Genomic DNA, 27138 nt, shown 5'->3' on the forward strand with positions numbered 1-27138 from the left:
ATAATATAAACACACATAATTATCATCTTTTCTCTATTATTTAATATCTTATGCTGCCTCAAATTCTTCTTGGAAGGAAACAGAGTATAGATCACAAGTACTAATAGTTAACACCTACTGGATACCACCATGTGCTGGACATCATTCTAAGTACTATAAACTCATTTAATACTCCCACAAGTCTTCAAGGTAAAAACAACTATTAGCCTCACTCAGTAGATACACAAAGAGTTTTGATAACTTGCTTAAGATAGCACAGCTAGGATTTGAACCTGGCCAGTGTTACTCCAAGGCACACGCACTGAGCAACACAAAGTAGTAAATGAATTAGAAATCGGTTCAAATTCTCCTTTTCCTTCTCCTTCTTTTTCTTCTTTGGTACTAGGGATTAAACCCAGTGATGCTTAACTACTAAGCCACATCCCCAGCGTTTTCTATTTTTTATTTTGAGACAGGATCTTGCTAAGTTGCTTAGGGCCTCACTAAACTGCTGAGGCTTGGCCTTGAACTTGTGGTTCTCCTGCCTTAGCCTCTGAGCCCCTGGGATTACAGGTATGTGCCACTGCACCCAGCTATACCCATTCTTAATTTAGTGAGACCATCAACACCAACAATCCGATTCTGAGTGGAGGGGATGCACAAGGTAGGATTTAGAATCTTTTCCCATCTTTCCCAGCCTGTCATTCTTTGTCAACACATACCCTGTGTGTGTTGAAGTGCTGGGTATAGAACCCAGGGCCTCTTTCTGAGCTACATCCCAGGCCCCCACCCTGGTGCCTTTTTAGAGACTTTCCTTACACGCCCATCAATGATAGCTACCTTATTTTCCTTCAGTAATATAGGAAAGATAATGTTTTCTTTCTTTCTCTATCACTTGCATACAGATTATTAATTCAACCATCTGCAATAAAGGTTCACTAAATACCCACTGAGTGGTGGCCCCAAGGTTTGTGCTAGGCACTGAAGTACAAATGTATAACCAGGACTTCAAGGACTCACAATCTCAGGTCTATACCATAAAGTATAACTCCAGGATATGACCTCATAGGACTTGCAGAGTTACAAACAAAGGTCTTTGAGCACACAGAAGAAAAAGAGGCTAACTCCAATGGGGAGCAGAGGGTGGTAAATCCAGGAAAGCTTCACACAGAGGCAACTGAGCAGCCTTGAAGGATCATCAGAAAGAAGGTGAAGAAGTGGACAACGAGGATTCCAGGCAGAGCAAATACTGTGAGGAAAGTGCAACGTGCAAAGCACGTGTTTGAGAAACAGTGGGAATCGGGCTGAGTTTAGATTATGAAGGCCCGAAGGCCAAACTGAGAGCTAACTTCCACCGCTTAAGGAGACTGCAAAGTTTTTTCTTTGTCTTTTGTTTTTGGTAGTGGGATTGGCCCCAGGAGTGATTTACCATTGAGCTACATCCCCAGCCCTTTTTATTATTTTTTATTTTGAGACAGGGTCTCACTAAATTACTGAGGGTCTCAAGAAACTGCTTCAGGCTGGCCTCAAATTTGTGATCATTCTGCCTCAGCTTCCTGAATCACTGAGATTCCTGGCTCATGTGCCACCACACCTGCAAAGGTTTTTAAGCAGTTCAGAGACAGGATAGATCTGTGGTTTAGCAGGGTATGGACTGAGGAAAGGACATGAAGGGGAACAGAGAGGCCCAGAAAGATCTAATGGCCTGTGGCTTGGGGACCAAGCAGAAGCTATTTCAAAAGGATAGTTGGCAAGACTGGCCCCCTAATTAGATATGGGAGATTGGCTCAGGATATAGGCCTCCTCTATCTGTCACCTTATCTGGAGACTTCTTTCTCCATGGCAGGTTATCATATATTCTACTGGGGCCCAAGAAGTTGCCAATGTAGACCACAGATAACAGATGAAGGAAGAGCCCGGCTGAGTCTCCTGGCCTGACACTCTCTTGTTACAGATAAGCCAACTGAGGCTTGGGAAGGTGACTCCCAGTCCGGCCATCTCTCCTCCTCTCCAGGCTCCTTCCTGACCCACATGGATCAAATCCTTGGCCTCCCTGGACCTAAGCCCATGCATGGTGCAGTAAAGAAATACCTCAGGCTGGAGCCCCGTACCCTGCCTCAGATTCCCTGTGCCTGCCTTTCTGGCTCCGTCTTCTTCCCGGCTCCAGCTCCTGCCCCCAGAGGTCTTGGGCTATCACAGCTGTTTGCCCCAGACAGCCCCAGGAGGCCTAGCCCTATTATGCCCCCGCCAAAGCAACATCTGGGCAAAGTCCACCAGTCTCAGGGCCTCTTCTCTTGTTTTCTGTCTGGAGATGAAGGGGGCTCTTCCTGGGCCCCTGGGAGTGAGGATTAGGAGGTTTACAACGTGTCTGTCCTCTAAGTTTGGAAAGAGGCAATAAATTCAGCTTCAGATCTGCTGCTGTCCCCAAGTCCATGTGTTCCCCTGTTGAGTTTCCGGCACTTTCGGTCACACCTTCTAGTACCATTGGAGAAGGCCCACAGGGGGAAGGTGTGGGAGGTCACATTCTTGGCGGGGGGTGGGGGGGACTCCAGGATGACAGACTTTTAGCAGATAGTGTCCATCCTTTTGCTCCCATGACACACATAGGGAGTCACAGAAGCAAAAACGACCAGGGAACTTTCCAGCCAAGTACTGGTCTGGCCATCTGTTGGTGTCTTCCTCCCCTCCCCCAGCTCCTGCCACATTTCTGATTCACACCCTGTCCCCTCATGTGCCTTCGGCCTTCCTTCCTAGGAAACCCAGGACATTCTTCTGCCTAGGAATTCCTCTGCCTAGACTCTAGTGGGTTAGTGGGGCACAGGTGAGAAGCAGCCCTCAGGGGAATGCCCGCCTCTGGGTGAGCAGATGCCCTCCCTGCATGGGCCTGGCATGCAGTCCACCTTGATACAAGCTTGATGAGTTCCTGACATTTTCCAGCACCTCCCTCCCGGTGGCTGTGGAGCCAGCTGAGGGAACCTATAGGACAGAGAGATGAGAAGGGGAAGGGGGGTTGGGTAGCACCAAGCAGGCCTTTGGAGCCTGAGCAACGGATCCCTGGAGGCCCTGTCGCCTCAAGATGTGGAGTTCACCCTGTAGTCTTTAAGGCAGTGGCTAGCCCCCGAGAGCAAAAGTGGCTTCTTGATTTGTTTCTCTGCCCTCTCCAACACGCTGGGTCTCAAGTTGGAGTCGTGATTCTTTGCTGGGACCCTGAATTCAGTTTTCATCTCTGAGGTTCAGTCAGGGAGTCAATGCCATCCCCCCAGCTGCTTCCTGCACTCCCAGAGTCAGCAGGCGAATGTCTCCTCCACACAGCATGGGTGCCCTCTGCTGCTCCAACTCCCACGGCCCATCCCTGCAGGCACTCTCTCCACCGTCTGGCATTAACTAAAACATGGCGGGGTCCCTGGAAGCCTATCAAGGGGAACCTGTTTTACCGCCATTCCCCACACCCTCACGTTTAGGTGGAAGGACCCAGTCTGTCCTGTTCTCAGACACCTATTCTTGAACATCATTCTCTGAGGTCCATTTTGCCCTGCATCCTTGGCCTCCTCCCTCCCTGGCCAGTCCTCAGTGACTGAAGATCCAGCCCCTGGGAGGCTTGCAGTCTATCTTTTTACCCCAAACTCCTGCCACTGTCAGAGGAAGCATCAGTACCCAAGGGAGCAACTGAGCTCATCCTAAACCCTGGGCTCAGGCCTAGCCCACATCCATAAGCAGCCATCTCCTGCTCCTGCACCCCACCAACACCCACGCCAATTTGATGCTCTGAATGCTGAGACCAACTCCGGAGCCCACCAGTCTCAGCCAAGGGAGCCCAATAAATACTTATTGAGAAAGGAAATGAATACATGAAGCCAGTGTCACAAGATGGGCACTGGATTTGGTGACAGAGGTAGGTTCTAGTTCCACCCTGTCTCTCTACGAAGCCATGGGACTTTGGGCATCTTTTTTCATCTCATGGTCTCCTTTTCTCTCTCTTTCTCTCTCTTCCTTCCTTCCTCCTCCTCTTCCNTTTTTTTTTTTTTTTTTTTTTGTACCAGGGATTGACCCAGGGGTGCTTAACCACTGAGTCACATCCCCAGCCCTTTTTATATTATATTTTGAGACAAGGTCTTGTTAAATTGTTAGGGCCTTCCTAAATTGCTGAGGCTGGCTTTGAACGTGGGATCCTCCTGCGTCGGCCTCATGAGTCCCTGGGATTACAGGTGTGTACCACTGTGCCAGGCTCGTTATTGATTCTTTTTTTTTTTTTAATTTCTTCTTTTTTTAGTTGTTGATAGACTTTTATTTTATTTATTTATACACAGTGTTAAGAATCAAACCCAGTGCCTCATACATGCCAGGCAAGTGCGCTATGGCTAAGCCACAGCCACAACCCCCAGTTATTGATTCTTGAGAGTAACTCCCACGAGGTGGCTTAGTGTTAATCTTGGCTGCATCTTTGTGACAGGGAAGCCTAAAAGAGGTCCTGATGCAGAAAAATTATGAATGAACTTAGTAGTATTTTCATTCTGGTTAGGAAGTGATGAAGAGGCCTCTGGTTCTCCCTGGGGGATATTTCTTATCAATTCTGGGCAACACAGCAAGGTCATCACCAATAATGTCTGAAAAGAGGAAAGATCAAATTAACATCTACTGCAGCCACATGCAGATGTACCATGCCAAAATGCACACCCCACAAAACACCCACATTGCACAGGGTGGTCTTCAGCAGACACCCATAAAGTACATATTAACATCTGCAAATACATATCCATATTCCTTCCCATCCACCAAGCTCAAAGCATGTGGACACATTGTAGTATGTACACTCACTCAAATAGATTGACTGCCCCCCAGCCACAATGATCGACACAGTGACCAACATCACTCACAGTTCTGTGCCGGAGAGCTGATGTCAATTCTCCCAGAATATCTCAGCCTAGCCTCTGCCTATAGATCTGCCTCATTCTACCTCAGGCGGTCAGAAAACTAGGGGGTAAGCTTTGCAACCAAGTCATGTCCCCATGTACCCTACAGGGCTCTGGGGAAGACAGAAATCCCATACAATGATCTAGTTGCTCCTGACCCGAGAGTGATATCTCCATAGGAAAGAACAGTGTAGAGGCCCGGAAAGGGACCCAGTTTTCTGGGTGGGAATTTGGTCTGAGGAGAGTTTGAAATGCTGTGGCCACTCTTGGGTGGCTCACACAGGTGGGCTTGCAAATGGGCAAGAGGGGAAACAGGACCAGAAGGGTCAGTGGGTCTGGGGTCACATAAAATCCAAGTTCATGACCTAGATGAGGCACAAATTGAAATCTAGGAGCTGGAGTTGTGGCTCAGTGGTAGAGTGCTTGCCTAGCATTATTGAGCACTGGGTTCAATCCTCAGCACCACATAAAAATAAAATAAAGGTTTTGTGTCCACCTACAACTTGGAACTTTGGGTGTGGGGTAAATAAACCTTCCTCTTCCTGAATTTGTGTGTAGAAAGAAAAGAAGAAGCCTGGTGCAGTGGCACTTGCTTGTAATCACAGCAACTCAGGAGGCTCAGGCAGGAGGATCACAAGTTTGTGGCCAGCCTCAGCAACTTAGTGAAATCCTGTCTCAACATAAAAAAGGGCTGGGGATGTGGCTTGGTGGTTCAATCCCAGGTATAGAAGGAGAAGGAGAGGAGGAGGAGGAGGAGGAGGAGGAGGAGCCGCCTCTGGTTCTTTTGGGTTATCTCTGCCTTATACAAAGTTCAGAAACTTTAAATGAGGACCTGAGATGTCCTGACCTATGGGTATGGAGATGGGGTTTATGATCTTCCTGCTCTTGTCCCCCACATTTGGGCTATTGCCCCATTCACTGCATCATCATATGGAATGGCAGCTCTGTGGGCCCACATGGGAGCTTGGGCTATGGTAACAAGAGCCCAGGAATTCTGTGGCCTAAAACAAAAAAGGACATCATATATGTAGGCAGCAAATTTTGTCCAGTCCTGACTCTACTGAGAACTCACTGTGTGGCCTAGTGATTGATATAAACGTTTACATAAACACAGAAAAATCTATTTCCTAAGGCAAAAATAGGTCATGGTTTGTAAAAAAAAAAAAAAAAACAAAAAAACATTCCCCCCCCCCATGACTTCTGCCTTTTTTTTTTTACAGCTGGGGATTGAACCCAGGGCTTCCTGCAGGCAAGTCATGCGCTTCACCACTGAGCTACATCCCGAACCTTTCCATTAATTCTGGATGTGGGATGTCAGGCCAGGAACACAAGATCCTGGTCAAAGACACATCCAGGAAGATGTTAAGTGAATCCAGATTTCTGTCCTGAACAATCCTGTACAGATGCTTATACTCTGACCTATTTTGTTGACTTCCTTGGTGGTTAACATTGGTCAAATCCGGACTTGATGACACCTGTCTCTTTGGTTTGATGCACCTCTAGGTTATCTTTTCCCATTCAGTGCTGTTTCCTGTTTAAAAAACAAAAACAAACAAAAAAAACTTCCCCCTTAGTAAACAAAGGTAATAGTCTCATCTGGCCTAAGCCAATTTTGTGGGGAGGAGTTAGTGAAGAAGCCATCTAAAGGATGTGTTTAATGTGACAATGTTAGAATTCCAGGGCATTTTGATTAGTTATATGAAGCAGTGGAGAATAATATTTGAAATCTGAATTGTTCTGAAAATATGGGATTTAGGAGCATCATAACCTGTTTCCAAATAAGTTTAAAACTGTTGTTGGGACAAGATGTCAACAACAGGTGTCGTGCCTGTAATCTCAGCAACTCAGGAGGCTGGGCCAGGAAGATTGAAAGTTCAAGACCAGCCTCATCAATTTAGCAAAACAGTGTCTCAAAATAAAAAGTAAAAAGGGCTGGAAATGTAGCTCAGTGACAGAGCATCACTCGGGTTCAATCTATAGTAGCAAAAAACATAAAACAAAACCAACCAAATCAAACCCAAACAAAAAACTAGTGGAAGGTGGCAGAGAGGTATCCAGGAGATAAGGATGTGAGCCATGATGCAGGAGGGCCAGGAGTGTTCAGACATGCATGGCATGGGGACCCAGCTCAAAGATGGGGATCATGGGCAGAATGCTGAGGCATCTGGGCTGTGATACTTATAGGACAGTGAACTAGAGCATAAAGTAGCAGTAACCTAAAAAAGCAAGTGGGGTTAAATTACAGAAGGTCTTAATTATTGGGTAAGGAGTGCAAACTTAATGTAGTGGAGAAATGGGAGAGAAGTTGTCTCAGATGATAGAACAAAGAGAAGAGCAAGTCTGTACAATTCTTCAGGAAGGCCACTCTACCAATGGAGAGGAGGAAGGTTTGTGGATGGGACTGGACAGAGTCCACTGCCATCATCTAGGTATGAAGAAGCAACCCATTCTGGGATGGGGTCTGAGAAATGAAGTAAGGGGGAAGCTAAAAACAGGTCTGAGTTCCCTGGGTGCAATGACTAGAAAAATGGCAGGCATCTCTGGCAGAAATGAAGATCAGGAAGGGAGTCTGTTTGAGGACATTCACAGGGAGGGACAGATCAGGTGGGAAGAGGAGCAAGATGGAAGAACACAACTCGGTAGAAATGAAGGTCCACTGTAGAAAAGTCAAGATCAAAAGGGTCTGTGTGAATAGGATCTCCCTGGGGAAGGAAAGGGGAGAAAAAGGAAGAGGAGGAGATGGAGGGGGGGAAAGGACAGGGAGGGATCCAGAGGTGGCACAGGAGGGAGGGAGGCAGAGAAGGCTGGGGCACTGTGTCAGGGGATGGACCAGAAGACGGCTTCTAGGAGTGGCCAGAGGGTCACCTGGGTTTCAAGGAAAACCGGAATTTACGCAGGCCGCTGGGTTTGACTCCTTGAACAAATATGGGCATCTGTGTGTGCCCGATCTTGTGTTAGGACGGGGATTGGAAGTGGCTCCATTCAACCGACGACACCGAGAGTGCCCGTGACGGCGGAGGGCTGTGAGGGTGGAGAAGGAAACCTGAGGCCGGCTTCCCTCCCGCGAGGAGCCAATACCAGCGTTTACAAACGCCTGGGTCTGCGAAGAGGAAGGAAGCGGCGGAATGAGGGGAGGGGCAGGANCCCGCCCCCATCCGCTGGCGGTGGCCAATGGGCGCCGCCGTCGGCTCCCCCACCTCCGCGAACAGTATGAAAGGCGCGGTCTGGGGAAAGTCCGGGCAGAGCCTGAGCCTGGGCCCGGCGAGCGGATCTCGGAGAACTGGCACTTCCCACGAGAGACCTCTCCCTGCTCCCCGAGCCGCGCAGGACATGAGCCACGGGAAGAGCACCGACATGCTCCCGGAGATCGCCGCCGCCGTGGGCTTCCTCTCCAGCCTCTTGAGGACCCGGGGCTGCGTGAGCGAGCAGAGACTTAAGGTTTTCAGTGGGGCGCTCCAGGAGGCACTAACAGGTGAGCACCGACGGAGGGGCTGGCGTCACAGGGGATCGATCTCTTCCCTGCCTGGGGCGTCTTTCCCCCTCCCGCGTCAGGACCCCCAAAGGAGCGGCTCCAGGATTCGGTTGTCCCTCCCCGACACAGCTGCCTGTCTCCTGGGTCTGGTCTCCCCTCCCTGGCTCTGAGCTTGGGACTTGGCCTGAGGTGGTTCCGATGGAGCGCGCCCCTCCACGTCCCCGGGGCGAAGACCCTTTCCTGGAGTGCTATCCCAAGTCTCTGGCTCTACCCGGAAGAAGGGAAACCTGCGGTCTGAGTGAAGGTTCATTTCCCTCACTGGACCCTTGAGACCTGGAGAACCCTCCAGGGGTGCTGCGGGCGATGAAGCCCCCCCCAACCGAGGGGTCCTTATGCATAATTAAGCCTTCTTAACAACTTGGAGGCCCAGCCACGCTTTGGGCCCTGCGGGCCTTCGCTGGGCCTGTCTGGTCTGCCGGTTGTTAACTTCCTCGAAGTTAGAATCTGGGCCCTCTTTGTATTTCTCTTTGGTCCCTCTTAGCCATCTGCCTTCTATTGTAGCTAGTAACTGCTCCAGGCCCTGTTGTGTTGGGGAGGCGGGCGTGAGACTGAGAGGTTGAGTAGAGATAAGCAGCCTCTGGCTGGCTGGGGAGAGACCTACCTCCCAGCTGTTTCTAGCCTGTTGGCTGGCGGTCTTAGACAGAGATAGTCATCTGTGAACGTGCCCGCACAGGACCTGCCTTCTGCCAAACACAGCTGCTTCGTCAAAACAATCCATTTTTTTACTCCCCCCGGCCACTGCTAAGGATGTGTGACTCTTCTGAAGGAGGCATGGGGCCCACTGGGCACAGGATGGGGGCCGGAGATCTTGTTGTAGGCCTCACAATGTTGATAGCTTTTGTGGCTCTGAAACTTCTGCTCACACACAGGTCCTGTAGACCCTGCCTGGACTTGCCAGCCCAGTCACACCCTTCCTTCCTTATACTGGGGGTGTGCCAAAAGCAATACATTTGGCCATTGGAGAGTATTCTAGAGCTCTGGGATCCTCTTTTAGCACATACACCCCTGACCTGGGAGCGGCTAAGGGGTCTCTCAGAACATAAGAGAAACTACCTCTCTTACTTGAAATTGCCACTGGCCCCCTTCCTCTCCTCCTGTCCCTTCACCCACTTTCCCAGCTCGTAATATCTACCACCCAGCAACTCTAACCAGGCATCTCTCTCTTCCCTCTCCACAGAGCACTACAAACACCACTGGTTTCCAGAAAAGCCATCCAAAGGCTCTGGCTACCGCTGCATTCGCATCAACCACAAGATGGACCCCATCATCAGCAAGGTGGCCAGTCAGATTGGACTCAGCCAGCCCCAGTTGCATAGCCTGCTGCCCAGCGAGTTGACCTTGTGGGTGGACCCTTACGAGGTGTCCTATCGCATAGGAGAGGATGGCTCCATCTGTGTCCTGTATGAGGAGCCTTCGGTGGCTGCCTCCTACGGCCTTCTCACCTGCAAAAACCAAATGATGCTGGGCAGGAGCAGCCCTTCCAAGAACTACGTGATGGCGGTCTCCAGCTAGATCCCTGCTGCCCCCACCCCGGCACTCTACTGTACTCATTCGCCATGACAACAGGCCACCGCATACCTCAACCTGGGGAACTGTATTTTTAAATGAAGAGCTATTTATATATATATATATATATATATAAAATATTATTTTTTTTTTAAGAAAAGAGGAGAAAAAAAAAACAAAAGATTTTTTAAAAGAAAAAAATCCTTAAAGGGAGCTGCTTGGAAGTGGCCTCCCCAGGTGCCTTTGGAGATAACTGTTGTGTGTTTGAGTCTGTGAGCCAGTGTCTGCTTATGGGAGGGGAGTGGTTGGGGGGTAGACCTAGCCAAGGTGAGGGAGAAGCTTGGTGGCATCCCAGGAGGTAGAAGAGGGAGCAAGCAAGATTAGCACCTGTGAATGAGAGGTCAGGATCTGCCCTGCAGGGAGACATTTAAAACCTCTCCTCCCAGCTGGGTCACCTGAATTCCTGGTTCCTCTCTCTCATGGGCCTTCAAGCCAGGACTTTGATAATACTATGTTGCCTAATGTCTTATTTTTCTAATGAGATCTGGGCAGAGTGAAAAGGCCTCTCCTTATTCCTTCTGTCCTAAGCAGCTTTTCTCAGAAATCATGACTCCTTTCTGATTCTACCCTTGGGGCCTGTAGAGGTTGTTTCCCAGCTAGGAATCTAAAGCTTTTTTTTTTTTTTTTCTCTCTCCCTCGGGAGGGGATGCTAAGGCTAGGGTTGGAGGTCTTTGGGGTTAGGATGGAAGGGAACTCTGCACAAAACCTTTGCTTTGCTGTGTGCTGCTTTGTGTGTATGTGTGGTAAATGATTTGGGGTGATTTGCAATGGAATTTTGGGACCCAAAGAGTATCCACTGGGGATGTTTTTTGGCCAAAACCCTTCTTTTTGGAACCACATGAGAGTCCTGATGCTGCTACAATTATTCCTTTGAAAGGTGGCTCAAAAGCTACAGGGAACTTCAGGTCCTTTCAATACTGCCTTTTTTAAAGCACAACACTCCTCTCTTGCCCTCCTGTCCTCTCCCCTTCTGGTTGGGTCACGGGCTATCCTATTTTCTAGGACAAGAGTTCTCAATCACTGTGCAATATGCCCCAGGAGGCTTTGGAGAACTGGCTCATAACACCTGGTACCCTGGTAGGTTTAGAGAACCATCCCTCCCCTCTCCTCAGCTGAAGGGGAGGATGCCCGTGCTCTGCAGGACTACTTGGTATTCTTGCAGGGCTGACACTAAAAGCCAAACCTTGGGCATTTTTTTCTCCCTGGTGCTCAGAGCACCTGTGGGAGAATTTGTTGCCTCATAGTAAAATCCAAATTCGTCTGTAGACTTGTGCAATATTTACTTTTCTGGGTTGGAGAAAAATGGAAAACTGTACGGGGAAAAAATCTCTTCCCTTCAGTTTCTCAGTGATTAAGGAGGGCTCCTCAGAAGACCTCAAGTTTCCCAAATCGAATCACCTTAAGGACAGAGCTAGAGCATCTGGTCAACCTGGTTTCCTCCTGCTGTTGCCCCTTCATGAAGATTCCCGTTCCCCCTTTCCCTTCCTCTATCCCATGCTTCCCTCCAGACTGCCTGCTAATCCCCTTCCCTGAATTTAACTATTCAATTTTAACTCAAAGGTGCTATTTACCAAACACTCTCCCTACTCATTCCTGCCTTTCCACTCCAGCTTTCTGCTGCCTTGCCAGGCGCTGCTTCCAGTCTTTATTGCTTTAAAGTTAACTCAGCCCATAGACCCAAGAGCTATTTTCTGGCCTGTGGGTTGGAACAAAGCTGTGAATCACTGCAGATTGTGTTCTTGCATCTTGTCTGCAAACAGGTCCCTGCCTTTTTAGAAGCAGCCTCTTGGTCTCACACTTTTCTCTCTTTTCTTGTTGATGTTCACTTTAAAAACAACCCTCCCACCCCAATCTGGAGCTGGACTGTTGAGCAGACCTGTCTCTCCTATTAAGTAAAAATAATAATAGTGCATTTGTAAGCTATTCAGACAGAAAAGACAAAGGTTACTAATTGTATAATAGTGTTTTTATATGGAAGAATGTATAGCTTTATGGACAAATGTACACTTTTTTTTGTTACTTCAATAAAAATGTAGCAGATAAAGACCTGTGGTGTAGAGAAGGTAAAATTGCCACACAGATTTTCATTTCCTTCTCAGGTCCAAGTCCTTTATGTTTCTTCATATTTCTCTTCAGTTGCATTGAGAAAACGTGCAGCATGTAGACGGAATAAAAAGAAAGCCTAGGTGTGCAGTTAGGCCATTTCCAAGCATCTCTTTCCTGGGAAGTAGCTCCTTCCTTCCCATCTTTCGTGTGTACCCTCACAATCCCATGAGAAAACACTAGAAGAAACAGGGTCCTTCTGGTCTGAACATTCCTTAGTCTAGCCAGTCTCCATCTTATGCCTCTAGTTCTTGGTAGTCCTTAGTTTCATTTGGTCATTTATTCAGCAAATGCACAGTCAGCCATTCATATCTGGATTCCGCATCCACGGATTCAATCACAGCTTGAAATTAATCAGAAAAAAAAATTCCAGAATGTTCCAAAATCAGTACTTGAATTTGCCACATGATATGTATGATGCTGAGTCCATGACGTGTAGGCCCGTCCTGCTCTAACCTCTCCCCATTTTCTTAGATCTTCAGTCTCTAGTACTTGTTCAGGCATCGTTTGCTTCACATCTGCTTCATGTACTATGTAGTTAGACCTATGGTGACTGCATCTGCACTGGACATGTACAGACATGTTTTCCTTGCCATTCCCTAAACAATGCAGTGTAACAATTATACATAGCACTTAAACGTTGTATTAGGTGTTATAAGTAATCTAGAGATGATTTAAAGTATACAGAGGATATGTTTAGGTTCCTTAGAAATACTATGCCATTTTATATAGGAGACTTGAACATTCATGAATCTTGGTATCTGCAGGGGCTCCTAGAACCCATCCCCTGAATATTCTGAGCCACATAACTATTGTCAGTAAGTCCTAAGCAGCCCTGAAAATATTAAAAATGAATAAGACATTGCCTATCTTATGGATGAGGGGTGGCGATCATGGGGGTGGGCAGGATTGTTTGCAGTTCCCAGTAAAGGCTCTGGGAATGACCACATCTTTGCAGCTGCCATTTGCTACCTGCCATTCTTGCCTAATTAGACAAGAGCAGTTGGGCCTAGGAATCCATGCACTGGAGCCAAACGTGGCAGATTGCCAATGCCACGAGTTAGCTAAAGAACGGCCACTTCTGATGCATAGCTGATGCGAGAGCCAAGGGTTTGTTAACAATTTATAATTCCCTGTGGCCATAGGCATAGGAGCTATACGTGGAAATGAGAACAGTCTATCATCCTGTGAGGTTTTGACACAGGCCCCAGTTCCTGCTGAGGTTACAGGCACATTTTTGACCTGGGCTAGTTTTTTCTTGGCCAAATATGGGTTGCATTTTATTTTGTTTTATTGGTATTGGGGATTGAACCGAGAGGATGCTTCACCAGAGAGCTACACCCCCATCCCTTTTTATTTTTTTAATTTAGTGACAGGATTCTCATTAACCTGCTTAGGGCCTTGCTAATTTGCTGAGGCTGGCTGCAAATTTGATTCTCCTGCCTCAGCCTCAAACAAAAATGGGCTGTGTTTAAACTGAATTTTAAGCATCTTCATTCATGACCAGTGCCACCCCATCCACATTTCATTTCATACCTTTGTGGCCCTCAGAGGCAAACATGTGGCTTGTCCTAGTGTGCTAGGTCAGAGGTAGATTAGGAGAGCTGGGTGTGGTGCTTATGTAGGATGAGAATAGTAGGAGAGCAAGGGCTGGGGATGGAGCAGGCCAGGACATCTGTGTCGTAAATAAAATAGGGGGTCCACTCATATCAAGGGGCTGTTGTTAATTTATTTTGCATTTTTTATTTATTTTGGTATTAGGGATTGAACCCAAGGATACTTTGCCACTGAGCTAAATCCCCAGCTCTTTTATTTTAATACAGGTTCTCACTAAGTTGCAGAGGCTGGCCTTGAACTTTTGACCCTCCTACCTTCATATCCCAAATTGCTGGGATTACAGGCTTTCACCACTGCATCTGGCTCAAGGGGCTGCTATTTCAAGGAACAGCCTCTTTTAATTTGTAGCTTCTAATACAGATATCCTAGGTATTCATTTTTGGATGTAAGGACAAGGTTAGAGACTAGTAAGTTTTGCCCATCTTGGTGTGCTATTATTTTGGGGTACAAAGTTTAGTACAAAGTCAGCCTCCATCTTGCTCCCCCCTCCAACAGGGATTAAACTCAGGGGCACTTAACCACTTAGCCACATCCCCAACCCTTTTTAATTTTGAGACAGGGTCTTGCTAAATTGCTTAGGGTCTCACTAAGTTGCTGAGGCTGATTTAGAACTTGTGATCCTCTTGCCTCAGCCTCCCAAGATACTGGGATTACAGGTGTGTGTCACTGTGCCTGATTCCTTCTTCTTGTTTCCTAAGAGGCCCAGTAATGAAGAACATTTCATTGTTCAGTGGAAGCCTAAAATTCAGGGAAGGTTGTCTGGAGGTTGAGGGGATATCTCACCCTCTGTATCTTCCGTGGCAGATTTGTCTTGGGATTGCTTTAGGATCTTGGCAGACTGATAGTTCCTCAATTTACATGACAGGGTTCTGTGACCAATGTGTTATTTATTTTAGATCTAATCAGGGTCAGTAGGGGCAGACAGTACCTCTTGGCCAGCTGGCATAGACGGGGCATGGCCCTGGGACTGCTTGAGGAGTAGCAGGTGGTGGCTTTCCTGTGTTCAGGGACTAGGTCTAGGTTGGTCTGTTCTGCTTCAGACTTCCTACAGGGTAAACAGTGTCAGCTGGCAACCCCTGTTCACTCAGCTGTTGGGGCATGATAATGCACTTCCCCAGAGAGCATAGACAAGGTCCTGGCAGCTGCAGATTAAGAGCCCATCCTAGTTCCTGTTAAAGAGTTTTGGGTGGGGAAGTCCTTGATGCTGCAACAAACAAGCCCTAGAAAGAAGAAACCACCTCTTCAGGTCTAGCATGGGCTGCTATAGTGGCCTTTGGTGAGGAAAGATAGTGGAGACTCAAGCTCCGTGCCTCCAGGCCGGCACCAGCATCCCTGGCTTAATGAAGTGTGGCAGAGTTTGAGGCTGGGAGAATGTATGGCGTGGGGTCCAGGTTCATTCCCCCAACTAGCTGTCTGAGTTTGAACCCTCACTCCAGCTTTTACTCTCTTAGAAACTGAGAGGTTGAATTAATGGAAATGACCTCTGTCCTTTCCCTCAGCTTTTGAGTCTAAATCATCCCCATTATCTGGGCAGTCCTGGAGGGCATTTTAGCACCATTATTATCATTCTTTTTAATTAGTCCAACTGGAAAGTCATTTGGGCTGGAAAAGGGAGGAATAATCTCGGGTCAGACTCCTGCCTGCTAAGCTTTCAGTCTCCAGGCTCAGTGAGGCAACCCTGCAGGAGGTCAGGACCCCAGGCTCTGGTGGAGCAGCCTGCGAGGGTCCATCACAGCTCTACCACCTTGCTGAGCAACCTGGGGCATGTCACTAACCGGGCCTCAGTTTCTCCAGGTGTAAGATGGGACTGAGAAAGGGACCCATTTCAAAATGTTGTAAAGATTAAATGATATCCATAAACTACCTAGACTAGTTCTAGCCCTTTGGCTTTAGTTTATTGGTTTTTTATGGTGCTGGAGACCAAACTTAGGGTCTTGAGCATGCTGGGCAAGTGCTGTATCACATTCCTAACCCCCTGGCACATTAAGTGTCAATAAATGCAAACTATTGCTCCAGAGAGAAGTTAACCTCATTTCCTCAATGGCTCTGAACTGGTCCTGAGATGAAGGATGTATGGCTGTGGATAACTGGAAGAAAACCATTACTAAACCTAATAGGGATGAGAGTTGTGACTTAGTGGTAAAACAAGGTCCAGCACCCAAATAAATAAATAGAGTAATAGTTCCTACTAACACCTTCAAGAATGGTTGCAGTTAACACCATCCAAGCAGCTGGTGGCCTCTCCTCTAGAAAAATGATTCTTCAGTTCTTTGTTTCAAAATGTTCACAGTCAGAAAGCTCTTGCTAGTGTCGTATGTCGCCTGTAGTAGTAACTCTGTAAGTGCCTGCTGAAAGAAAGTTAACTGATCACTACTGATCTCTGTCCTTCTTGTGGAAATGTACAGTGTCCTCCTGAGGCACCTGACCTCTTGGCTCTGCTGGCTCTGCTGGTAGGCTTGTGGATTAATACCAAACTGGGCTACGTGCTCAGGTCCACATAAAATGGGTGGGGAGAGGATTTCTCCACTAGCAACTTCTGGCTTCAGCTCTGCCTATCTATGGGATCACATCCCACAAATAGATCTCTTCCCAGAAGAGAAATAAATGAAAAAGGGGAGAAAGGCAAGCCCAGCTCTCTGGCCTCTCCATACCATTTATCTGCAGGGCTGGCAAGAAAAATGTTGGAACTCTGTCTAAGAGGCTACCTAGTTGTGCAGCAAGTGAATCCTCTTCCCTGTTTTGATAGGAGGCTGGTTCCCAAACACCAAGTTATTTGGTTCCCTGCTGAAGCCTGGCTTTACTGCTCCCCACCCCCAGTTCCACAAACAAGGGCGGGTCTTAATTCAACCCTTGTCCAGTAAACCGGACAGGCTGCCTAGAGCACATCAGATAAGAGGAGGTAATAGGTGGGTTGGTTGCAGCCAGAACTACTTTATTTACCAGCACCCTCAGGGAGGGGCCATTTAAAGTCCAGTGGGTACCCTGAGAGAGACATGGGACCCAGCAGCACAAGAGTGAAGACAGCTGGACAGAGGATGCAATAAACCTGGAAGTGAGCTCATAGTTTTTCTGAAAAGTGCTTCAGCTCCATAGCTCTGACCCCCTGTCATCATGGCAGACCATATCCCAGGATATTGCAATTTTTCAAGAGAAATCTGAAATGCAGACATTTATTTGATACCTCCCCAAATCCTAATGATGGAAACTAAGTTTTTAAAAGTGTTCCACATTGGATTTTGTGTTTTTTAAAAAATAGTAGCCAGGTGCAGTGCCGCCCACCTGTAATCTCAGCTATTACGGAGCCGAAGGCAGGAGGATTGCAAGTTCGAGGACAGCCTTAGCCACTCAGTGAGACCCTATCTCAAAATTAAAAATAAAAAGGGCTGGGGATGTGGTTTGGTGGTAAAGCACCCCTGGGTTCAATCCCCAATATCAAACAAACATACAAACAAACAAAACATTTATCTGAATAGGTCCCTAAATGTGTGATCTCTGATGCGTGCAGGAATGGGGGCAAAAATGTCCCTTCTCCACCCCACACTAGGAGTGAGGTTTTGTCCTGAGGATATTGTGACATGCTGTCATGGCTGTGATGTCTAGGAAGGTGCATTCTGGCATGTACCTGGTGGAACTGAGGATACACAAGGGGCCTCTGCTTGAGTATTAGAGGATTAGACAAGCAGCCCTCCCACCCTGGACTGGTACCTGTTAACCCATGCTTGGGACTGCAGTCATTGGGTCTTTGCTTCAGGAGTTCCCTGACCCCTCTTACCTACCGATTTTGCCTGGTTAAATCTTGTCTTCAAGATTTCAGACCATCTCTTCCAGGCAATTTTTCAATAACATTTTCCTTCAAAGATTGTGATAGGTGGACTTCCCGTGGTTTCCCATAATGCTCAGTTCTTACCTGTGTCCTATTCCTTACAATCCTTAATCTACAGCTCCAATATAGGTCAGGACCTCGCCTGAGCTGTGTCTTATCCTTAGAAAGTGTCTGATCTTTAGTAGGTCTGGTCAAATGAACGAATGTCAAGGTCATGGAGAGTGGAGGCTGGTAGATGAAAAGGATTTAGATCAGATTGTAGAAGAAAGAATTCAAGTTCATTCAGGATTGGCCTGTGACCTCCAGCTCAAAACTGCTGGTATTCACTAGTAGTCTATGATTGCACTTTTTTTCCCCCGGTGGCCTTGGGGATTGAACCCAGGGGCACTCTACCACTGAGCTACATCCCCAATCCTATTTTAGTTTTTATTTCTATTTTTAAAATTTATCCTTTTTTTTTTTTTTTTTTTTTTGAGATGAGGTCTTGTTAAGTTGCTGGGGCTGGTCTTGAACTTGTGATCCTCCTGTCCCAGTCTCCTGAGTTGCTGAGATCACAAGGTATGCATCATTTTGCCAGGCTTAATTGCACCTTCTTAAGAAAACAGTCCTTGCAGGCTCTTAGGACTTTAAGGCACCTGCCATTGAAATGTAAATGTCACTTAGAAGGGTGGACACATTCTAAATAATAATTCCATAATTCCAGAGAGAGACTTAGTTATCAATTAACTCCCTAAGTGGGTTTACCCAGAGGGTAATCACCCAGAGAGAAGGCTGGACCTTGCCAGGAAAGAGCTCTGATTGTGGCCTTGGAGACAGGAATAGATACTGTAGCTATGAAATGCTGATCCTTTTTCACAAAAATCCTTCCTCCCAATGTTGATTTGGAGGCTGGCTGCAAGGTGGACACAGGAGTTGGCAAATAGGGGGCCTAGTTTCAGGGCCAACAATAACTTAGTAATGCAGCCTTTAACATCTTGGACCAGTCCTTCCCTTTCTGAGCCTCAGTTTTCTAATCTGTACAATGAATCATTTGTGCTAAATCATCTCTCACCATTCAATTTTCAGTTCTAGATGGAATGGAAACAAACCCACAAAACTCTGATACTTCTCTTTCTGGCCAGCACCTAATCCGGGTCCTGTCCCTGTTGCGCTTGGAATGTTCTAATAGCCTTCTCCAGCCTCCCCAGTGCCTTCCTCCTCCACCTCCAACTTAGACTGCATCCTGGGACAACTGTAAGTCCATTTTCCTCATTCCATTTCTGCTGCTTGTGATTGATTTCTTTTGCTCCGTTCTGGCTCCTTAAGATGGAAATCCAAGGTGCTCCCAATCTCTCCAAAGTCAAGCCATGCCAGGACCTGTCACATTTTTTCTTTGTTCACCTTTGTCACATTTTCTCTTGTTCACCTTTCCTTGCATGGTACAGAGTTACTTTTTAAAGACTTGAGCACCTACTGTGTGCTGACCACTCACTATTTCAGGTGCTCTGCCTGGCATCTTCACATCCTATGAGCTCATGGAGATATTGTGACCTCAAAGACACAGAAGAGGAAAACAAAGCACCCGTGACTAGTAGAGGGAGGGGTGGGGACAGGTGTAAAGCCCAGATGTTTCTCTTTCCAGAGTCTCTGTGTTTCCCTTCCCCTGCTGCCTCTTTGAGAAATTATTCCTTTTGTCTTGTTTGTGCACATTCTTACCTCAGGGCTCTTATTTTTCTTTTCTGGTACCAGGGATTGAATTTAGAGGTGCTTAACCCCTGAGCCACATCCCCGGCCCTTTTTATTTTTTATTTTGAGATAGGGTCTTGCTAATTTGCTTAGGCCCTTGACAAGTTGCTGAGGCTGGCTTTGAACTTGTGATCCTACTGCCTCAACCTCCAGAGTTGCTGGGATTGCAGGTGTGCACCACCATACCTGGCACCTCAGGGCTTTTCAACCTACATACATATGGCTTTAAAGTGCTCACACAGTCATTACATATTTCTTATTCCAGTCTCTTAATGATTTATACACTTCATTAATGTTCACAGTTTTATAACAAATATAGTCAGCACATCTTAAATTGCATTGGATTCATGTCTGGTGGCTCTGAAGGCTTGGATCCCCTCTCTAATGGCTGCACTGTGTGCCTCCATAGCAGGAACCATTGTCTTCTATTTCCCACATGCTTGTTCACTACATGGTGCAGAGCAGGCCCCGGTACACCAGCAGTTGAATGCAAAAGTACGGGTTGAGCAACCTATGGTGTGCCCACAGGTGAGCCCTTCCTTACTGCAACCCCAGCCTCCCACTCTGGATCTAAAAGGGAAAGTGCCCCTTTGGGGAGTTTCCAAAGAAGGAGTGAGGGAGCCTTCTAAACGGAGCCCGCCTGCATTGCACAGGAGCCAGCATGTTCTGGGTGGATGCTGATAGCCGACTTCCTTTGATCTTCTAGATTAAGACTGTTCCACCTGGAACCACAAGAACTTGAGATAATATGCAATCAATAGGTAGATATGAATGAAGAGCTAGATAAGTAAAACTGAAAATAAATGAAGACTTATTCATGGAAGGAGCTTTCATAGAATGAGAGCTGAGGTGCTAGACATGGTGATGCACGCCTGTTATCCTTGGGAAGCTGAGGCAGGAGGATCAAAATTTCCAGGCCAGCCTCAGCAACTTAATGAGGCCTTATGCAACTCAGTGAAACCCTGTCTCGAAATAAAAAGGGCTGGGGATGTGGCTCAGTGGCAAAGCACCCCTGGCTTCAATCCCCAGTACAAAAAACAAAAATAAGGGCAGATGCATCCCTCAAGATTCTATTTTCATGCTTCAGCCATGGGTTTAACTTTACTTGGTTCAAAGTGGCTCAGAATCTGCGGCTGAGGGGCTGCAGGTGAGGAGGCAAAAGCCCCCTGAAGGATCTTTCCTGTATGATCTCTCTTCTCTCCTCTTGGCACCGCGACTGGTGTTTTACTGTGTGTGTGTGTGTGTGTGTTTGGGGGAGCAATAGCACACTTGAGCAACTCATCTGTTAGTTATTAGCAGCTGGTGGATGCCAAGAAAAGTGTAATTAAGGGCCTGGCCCCCTCCCCCAGCTCCCCACAAACCCTTTCTTCTCTTGGGCATAGGGTTCCTTTGCCAGCTGCCCTCCCCTCCAGGTGTTTCCTGTACCCTCTTTATTTGCTGGCTGGGGCAGCTGAGGGTGGGGAGAGGGAGTCTGCACTGGCTGCCTGTCAGCCAATGGCAGCCCATGTGGGAAGGCTCTGCTCTTGTATCTGGGGAGAACCGACCACAAGCAGCAGCTGCCTCCTGACACCTGCCTTTCCCAGAGCGTGTAAACAGTAACAGGCCAGGGAGGAAGAGGTTTCCCAGCCAGCGGGGGCTGCTGTTGTGTCAGATGGGAGGGGTCATTTCACAAGCTAGATGCCCAGAAGCTCCCAACAGCAGTTTTCCTGTCCAGGGGGAAAAGTGAGGGGTCAGGGTCTAAAGTGTGGGTTACCCCCAATAACTGTGGGGCAAAGGCCTGGCCATTCTGGACTCCAAGCTCCGCAACAGAAGCCCAGGTCATGTTGGGTCACCTCCACCGTCCCCCTGCCATGAAATGGATGGCCTTGTCTCCCTAGGCAAAGGCAGAGTGATAGGGAGATCTTGACCAAGTCTGTTTCCTTAGCTCAGCCCTGATAGAGCTGCAAGCTCCCCATCTTCACTAACCCCTAGCCGCCCGCCCCCACTGGCTTGGTGCCAAGACAGCAGTCCTGGGGTTCTCCGCAGCCACTCTTCCCAGGCAATGCTGCATTTTGGGGCTTCTGGTCTCTCCGTCTGAGTTGAAATTATCAGTGTGATAATTTCATGTCTGTGTCTCTGCTGATGGTTGGCTCCCAGGGACCTGGGCTGTGGGTTTGATGCCCTAGTGTATCCCTAGTGCTTACCCAGGGCCTTGTACAAAGTTGCAGACAAATGGATGGGAATATAACTGCTTCACTCCTTGTCTGCTAACAGAATAATAATAAATAGCATTAGTGAGCACCAGGAATGTACATCAGCTCATTAAATCCTCAGGGAAACTCCCATGGGCTTAATATTATCCTGAGACCAAGGCTCAGGTTAAGCAAATGACCCATGGCCACTGCGAGGAAATGGAAGTCAGGCTGGAATCCAGGACTGGCTGAACACATACATGCACGCACACACATACACACCTGTCACCCTTAGCCCTGTTGGTTTCTGAATTCCAAGAACTTTTACACGGAGCCACAGCTCACTTTGTAGATAGCTCCAGAAGATAATCTGTTTGGAATTCCAATATTACACATCTTTCATGTCTGAGTTCTCCTCTGTGAAATGGTTGCCATTATTCTAGTCTTTAGTGATTTTTTTAAAAAAAGCCTGCTGAGTTCTTAGAGGGAAAAGTCACTGCGCCCTCCATCATTCATGTCTGTAGTGGGGAGGGTGTGTGTGTGTGTGTGTGTGTGTGTTTGTTTGTTTGTGTGTGTATGCATGTCTTCCATGGATTTCCTTTTTGCTTATGTCATATTTCAACTTGAACAGGAGGTCCCAGAGATCCCCCTTTGATATTGATCAACATCCTACCACAGTGTCCGTGTCTGGGTAAGAAGCTGGAGCAAGGGTGGAGGAGACCAGGCAGTCTAGTCGAGGCACTTTGGTGGAATCACCTTTTCCTTTGCCCTTTGCCTCTGTCCAGTTGGAGAAAGCTCCATCCAAAACAGACCGACCAAGCCAGATGGATTGCTTCACTCTAGTCAGGAATTTCAGCTGCTGATTTCCCAGCCCTGATGCAAAACACAGGAACTCTTGTGTTCATGTTGTGACCCACTTCCTTTCTTACCGGAGCCTGCTCAGGGTGGAGGCTTAGGTCTCAGTGGCTTCTCTTGTTTTCACAAAAGGAAAAGAATCTCCCTGTTATAGTTACTTTTTGACCAATAGGTTTCTCTGTGTGGCACCTTTCAGGGGAAAAAATATGGAACACTGATTGTGTCTAGGGATGAGATTCCCTGGACCGTGGAAAAGGATGTAAAACCACTTGTTATAGTGCTGTTCGAATGTGAGGGGTTGCTGTGGATCAACACGGCCTTGGAGTCTAGGGGTTTTATCTGGGGTCTAGCACAGGGCCAGCTGCTCATGGTGGCCTAAAAAGCATTTTTCTGGTTTTAGATTTTCAGCCTTCTGTCTGGCCAGCAGGCAATGAGTGTCCCTGAGTAAAAGCCCTCTTATGTGTGAAGATGAGTCCTTGTGAGAAGCCCAGAGATAGCAGGGTGGGCTGGGGAGAAAGAATAGGAATTGGTCTTTGGGGGAGGAGTGTAAGTCCGAAGGAGATGACGTGATAATTATATATGAGAGCACTGACTACACGGGATTAAATGTAAACTAATAGAATTACACTGAATGATACATTATATGTAAGTGCTCCAGTGGTTGCCGGACAAGTGGAAATAATCAGAGATGGGTGAGGTTAGCTTGAGCAAGGATTGGGAAAGAGATGTTTTGAGAAATGCTTTTGCAGCTAACACATCTTTGCTATCTTATGCTGAAGAGAAGAAACCCAAACCAGCTCTGAATACCTGCACCCCAGCCAATGCAAACAAATGCATGTCAGACAGATGGGCAGAAAAGGAGCGCGGGTCACCAGCTAGAAGGACAGTGCGGAGCCGAGCACTGTTCCCTATGGTCCCTGGGAAGCCACTTGGAGACCCCATGCTCCCCCACCCCCACCTTAGCTTGGCACCATTAGCTTGGCCCTTCTGCAGAAAGAGCTACTGAGGTGTTTGGTTCAGAAAAATGCATGCCTATGGCCTCAGAATCATGACTTTGCTACATCTTTTTACTGTATTAATACAAAAGATAAAAAAATAATTCTCTTTTATTCTGGATTTTTTTTTTCAGTGCTGAGGATCAAACTGAGCATCTCATGTGTTCTACCACCAAGCTCTTTAGCATCTTTTATTCTCAATTTGCAAAGGTCTCTTGCACCTTAATCCAGAGTTCTCCTAAATTTCCCAAGTCAGGTGGAAATGGTGTCAGAAGGCAGAGAAGGATGGAGATTTAAAAAAAAAAAAAATCTGAGACTCAGGAGACCTCCCCCACCCTGTTAGCTGCAGCTCAGCTTGTGCTTCTACCCACATTTCCTTTCTTTCTTTCTTTTACCAGGGATTGAACATAAGAGTGCTTAACAGCTGAGCCACATCTCCAGCCCTTTCTTATTTTTTATTTTGAGATAAGGTCTCGTTAAGTTGTTGAGGCTGGCTTTGAACCTGCTACGATCCTCCTGCCTCGGTCTCCCCGAGCTTCCTGAATTACAGGCATGCAACCATCATGCCTGGCTCTACCTCTACTTTCTTTAAAAAAAGATCTTTGCATTGCCTTACACCTTTTTTGTTCTCAGTCACCTCATGAAATAATTGATGTGAAGTATTTTGAAAAACGTTCAAAGTGCCACATGTACTCCAGCTCCTGGGAAGTATGGGTGTGGGGATGTTGAGTAGAAAGCCTTATATTTGCACAGCTTCTCTCGCTTCCAGAACATTGGATGGCGCATGAGCTTACTCTCCACCATGCTGGGAGGTAGGAGTGGTGGGTGTTTCTACCCCCCATGTATACAGGGAAATGGGACTTAGTGTGGATGTCTTGTCCAGAATCACACAACAAGCAGATGGCGAGCTGAGATGAAGCCTTAGGACTCCTGGCCCACTCCTTGTCACTAGCTTCTTAGCGTCTGAGAGTCCTTGTAGATGACTTTGAATCCCTTTCCGTGCCAACTCACACCGTTATTTAATCGCAGAACACCAGATCCCCCATTCTCCACCTGTCCCCGGGGCCTTGGATTTTCCATTTAACCTATTTCTGAAGAGGCAAAACAATGGCCTGCCAAGGGATTTTTGCCTGATGTCAGCTTCAAAACACAAAGCCCCATGCTTAGTGTGCTTGCCCCAAACTACGGTTTCCCTTCCCAGGGGCCCTGGCTCTCTGCACAGCGCTGGCCAGAAGCCTAGGAGGAGCGTGGGGGCAGCGCTTCCCCAAAGGAGGACAGATGGGCAAGCTGGCCCCGGAGCCGGCGCTTTCAGCATACTTTTTTGTTTTGCAGCCAAACATCCAGCGTCGGTTCCCCTCTCACCTCGGTCCCGGCGGCCCCTCCCCCACCCCGTCTTTGGGTCGGCGCTGAGGAGCTGCTTGGGCTCTGGAGGGACGGGCCTTTCTCCTTTATGACTGGGAGAAGGATGAAAGGAGGCTTGCAACTGGTGTGGGGCAACTGTTGCCATCTGTCTGGTGGGACGTCACCGGGGAGGGTCTCGCCCATTCACTCCTTCACGCGCCGCTGGGCTCCGGCCTTTTGTTGGCAGGGCTGGGAGGGGGCTGCTGCAGGGCGGGGAGGGAAGGAGGGAGGCGACGGGGGACAGAAACAGCTTCTTTGTGTCTGGACCAAAGTTTCAGTGACTCAACAGGATCATTTGCATGAGGAGGCTGCTCAGGCCCCACTGCACTCAGGTGATTGACAACCCCGCCCCCTCCCATGTCACAACCCCTCTTCTCCCCGCTAGGCTTCACAGCTCCCCAGGGGTAGAGGCAGTGGCCCCCGTTCCCGCTGGGCTGAGGAGCTGGCAAAGCCCAGCAGATCCTCTCTGTCCACCCTCCGTCCCATCCCTTTCCCCCTGAGAGGTGGATCTGGAGTCTTCCGCCCTCCCCACCCCCCAGCCTAGGAGAGAGGACTTCCCAGAGCCGGCCTGCCAGTCCCCCACTCATCGGTGCCTTACAGCTCTTCTCCTCTCTCCTCTCTCCTCTCTCCTCTCTCCTCTCTCAACAAGGCCTGGCATGCGGAGGGGCCAAAGCAAGAGAAAAGGCCCATTAGCCGCCGCCCAGCAGCTGAGCCGGGAAAGAAAAGAGCTGAATAGAGGCGGTGGGATTGGCAGTCCTCCAGCCCAGCTCCTGGGCTTTGAATAACACCCCAGGCCAGGGGCTGGGGATCAGCGTGGGGGAGGCTTTGGGGCATTTAATTATTTAAAGGTCTCAATAAAAGGAGCTAAGTCCCTGGAGAAGGGGGAGGACAGGCAGATGGTGTGCCCCAGGAGATGGGCAACGGGTGCAGGCGGTGGGAGTGGCCGAGCAGAAAACTCAGAGGGTAGAGGATCTGGGAGAGAGAAGCGAAACAGCAGACTGCCCTCTAGAAGGGATCAGATACTGAGAGCTCCAGGTCCTCAGGCTCAACTTCCTGTTTTCTTGCCCACTATTCCCCACCTTCAATGCTAGTGTCTGCCTAAAGAGGGATCCGTTTTTAGAAACAGACAACAAAGCTGTGACGTTTGAGAGATCACCACTTTATCTCTTGTGGCATTTAGGGATGTTCCAGACTGGCTCAGGTGACCATGACTGGACAGATGAGCGAGACCTGGTTTCATTTTTGCTTTTTTATTGTGGTAAAATTCACCTAACATAAAAATCCCCATTTTACCTGGTTTCGTTTCATTTTATTTATTTATTTATTGCAGTGTTGGGATGGAACCTAGGGTCTTATGCATGCTAGGCAAGTGATCTACCACTGAGCTGCACTGCCAGCCCTGTTTGCATTTTATAAGGTGAGGTCATGTAGCCAGTCTGTTGGGAATCTTGAGAAGACAGAACAGAAGGTCCTGCTCTTGGAGGTATACACTGCTTCAAAAGGCAAGCATTCTGCCAGGCATGGTGGCTCATTCCTGTAATCCCAGTGGCTGGGGAGGCTGTGGCAGAAGGATCTTGAGTTCAAAGCCAGCCTCAGCAAAAGTGAGGTGCTAAGCAACACAGACTCTGTCTCTAAATAAAATACAAAATAGGGTAGGGATAAAATACAAAATAGGACTGGGGATGTGGCTCAGTGGTCGAGTACCCAGTATCCCCCCCCCAAAAAAAAAGCAACCATTCTAATCTTTTGGTTTTTTTTTTTTTTTTGGACAATAGTGCAGGAAAGGCTACATCCTGAAGATTAAGATCAGATGGTGTCCCCAGATAGAAACTATTACTTATGTGAGACTCCAGCTGTGCCCTTTATTAGCTCTATAGCAGCCTACAAAGTCTGTAACTTTTTAGTGCCTCCATTTTCTTTAAAATGAAGATGGGCTGGGCATGTTGGCGCATGCCTGTAATCTCAGTGACTTGGAGGCTGAGGCAGGAGGATCTCAAGTTCAAGGCCGGCCTCAGCAATTTAGCAGGGCCTAGCCCATTAGAGAGATCCTGTCTCAAAATAAAAACAAAAGGGGATGGGGATGTGGCTCAGTGGTAAAACACCCTATTCAATCCCCAGTACCAAAAGAAAAAAAGGCTAAAATTTGTTCCTTTGTTCCTGCTCAGTATTGATTGACATAAAGAGGCACCAGGAAGAGTGCTGGCTCATAGTAAGGACTTAATAACTGTTATTAAATATTATTCTTGCCAGATGTGGTGATGCATGCCTGTAATCTCAGCAGTTTGGAAGACTGAGACAGTTCTCAGCAACTTGGCCAGACCCTGTCTAAAAAGTGTGGTGGTGGAGGGTGGTTGGGGATGCAGCTAAGTGGTAGAGTGCTCCTGGGTTCAATCCCCAGTACCAAAATAAATAAATAAATAATATAATTTTTGTTCCCATCACCAGGTCAGGGGTCATTTAT

At 47.8% G+C, this 27138-nt stretch overlaps 1 protein-coding gene and 1 long non-coding RNA gene across 2 annotated transcripts; one reads left to right on the plus strand and one right to left on the minus strand.

Annotated features, from left to right (window-relative positions):
* Positions 1-4240: 4240 nt before the first annotated feature.
* Positions 4241-8016, minus strand: LOC107140694. Its single transcript, XR_001503313.2, has 3 exons — positions 7755-8016; positions 6309-6420; positions 4241-4583 (listed from the first exon to the last, which is right to left on the minus strand). It is a non-coding gene; the product is annotated as an uncharacterized LOC107140694 (long non-coding RNA).
* Positions 8017-8106: 90 nt separating this feature from the next.
* Positions 8107-12033, plus strand: Btg2 (BTG anti-proliferation factor 2). The gene is made up of 2 exons (XM_015483870.2): positions 8107-8361; positions 9599-12033. Exons 1-2 carry the CDS (start codon positions 8220-8222, stop codon positions 9931-9933), a joined length of 477 nt encoding a protein of 158 aa, XP_015339356.1. The 5' UTR covers positions 8107-8219; the 3' UTR covers positions 9934-12033.
* Positions 12034-27138: the final 15105 nt, after the last annotated feature.

The sequence above is a fragment of the Marmota marmota genome, unplaced genomic scaffold, assembly GCF_001458135.2.
Source record: "Marmota marmota marmota unplaced genomic scaffold, marMar, whole genome shotgun sequence".
Lineage (NCBI taxonomy): Eukaryota > Metazoa > Chordata > Mammalia > Rodentia > Sciuridae > Marmota > Marmota marmota.

Bases quoted from the DNA above. Each gene is read 5' to 3' on its own strand.
- Btg2 (XM_015483870.2), top strand. From the start codon at position 8,220: ATGAGCCACGGGAAGAGCACCGACATGCTCCCGGAGATCGCCGCCGCC. The intron at 8,362-9,598 runs GTGAGCACCGAC...CCCTCTCCACAG, and splicing joins GCTCCAGGAGGCACTAACAG to AGCACTACAAACACCACTGG.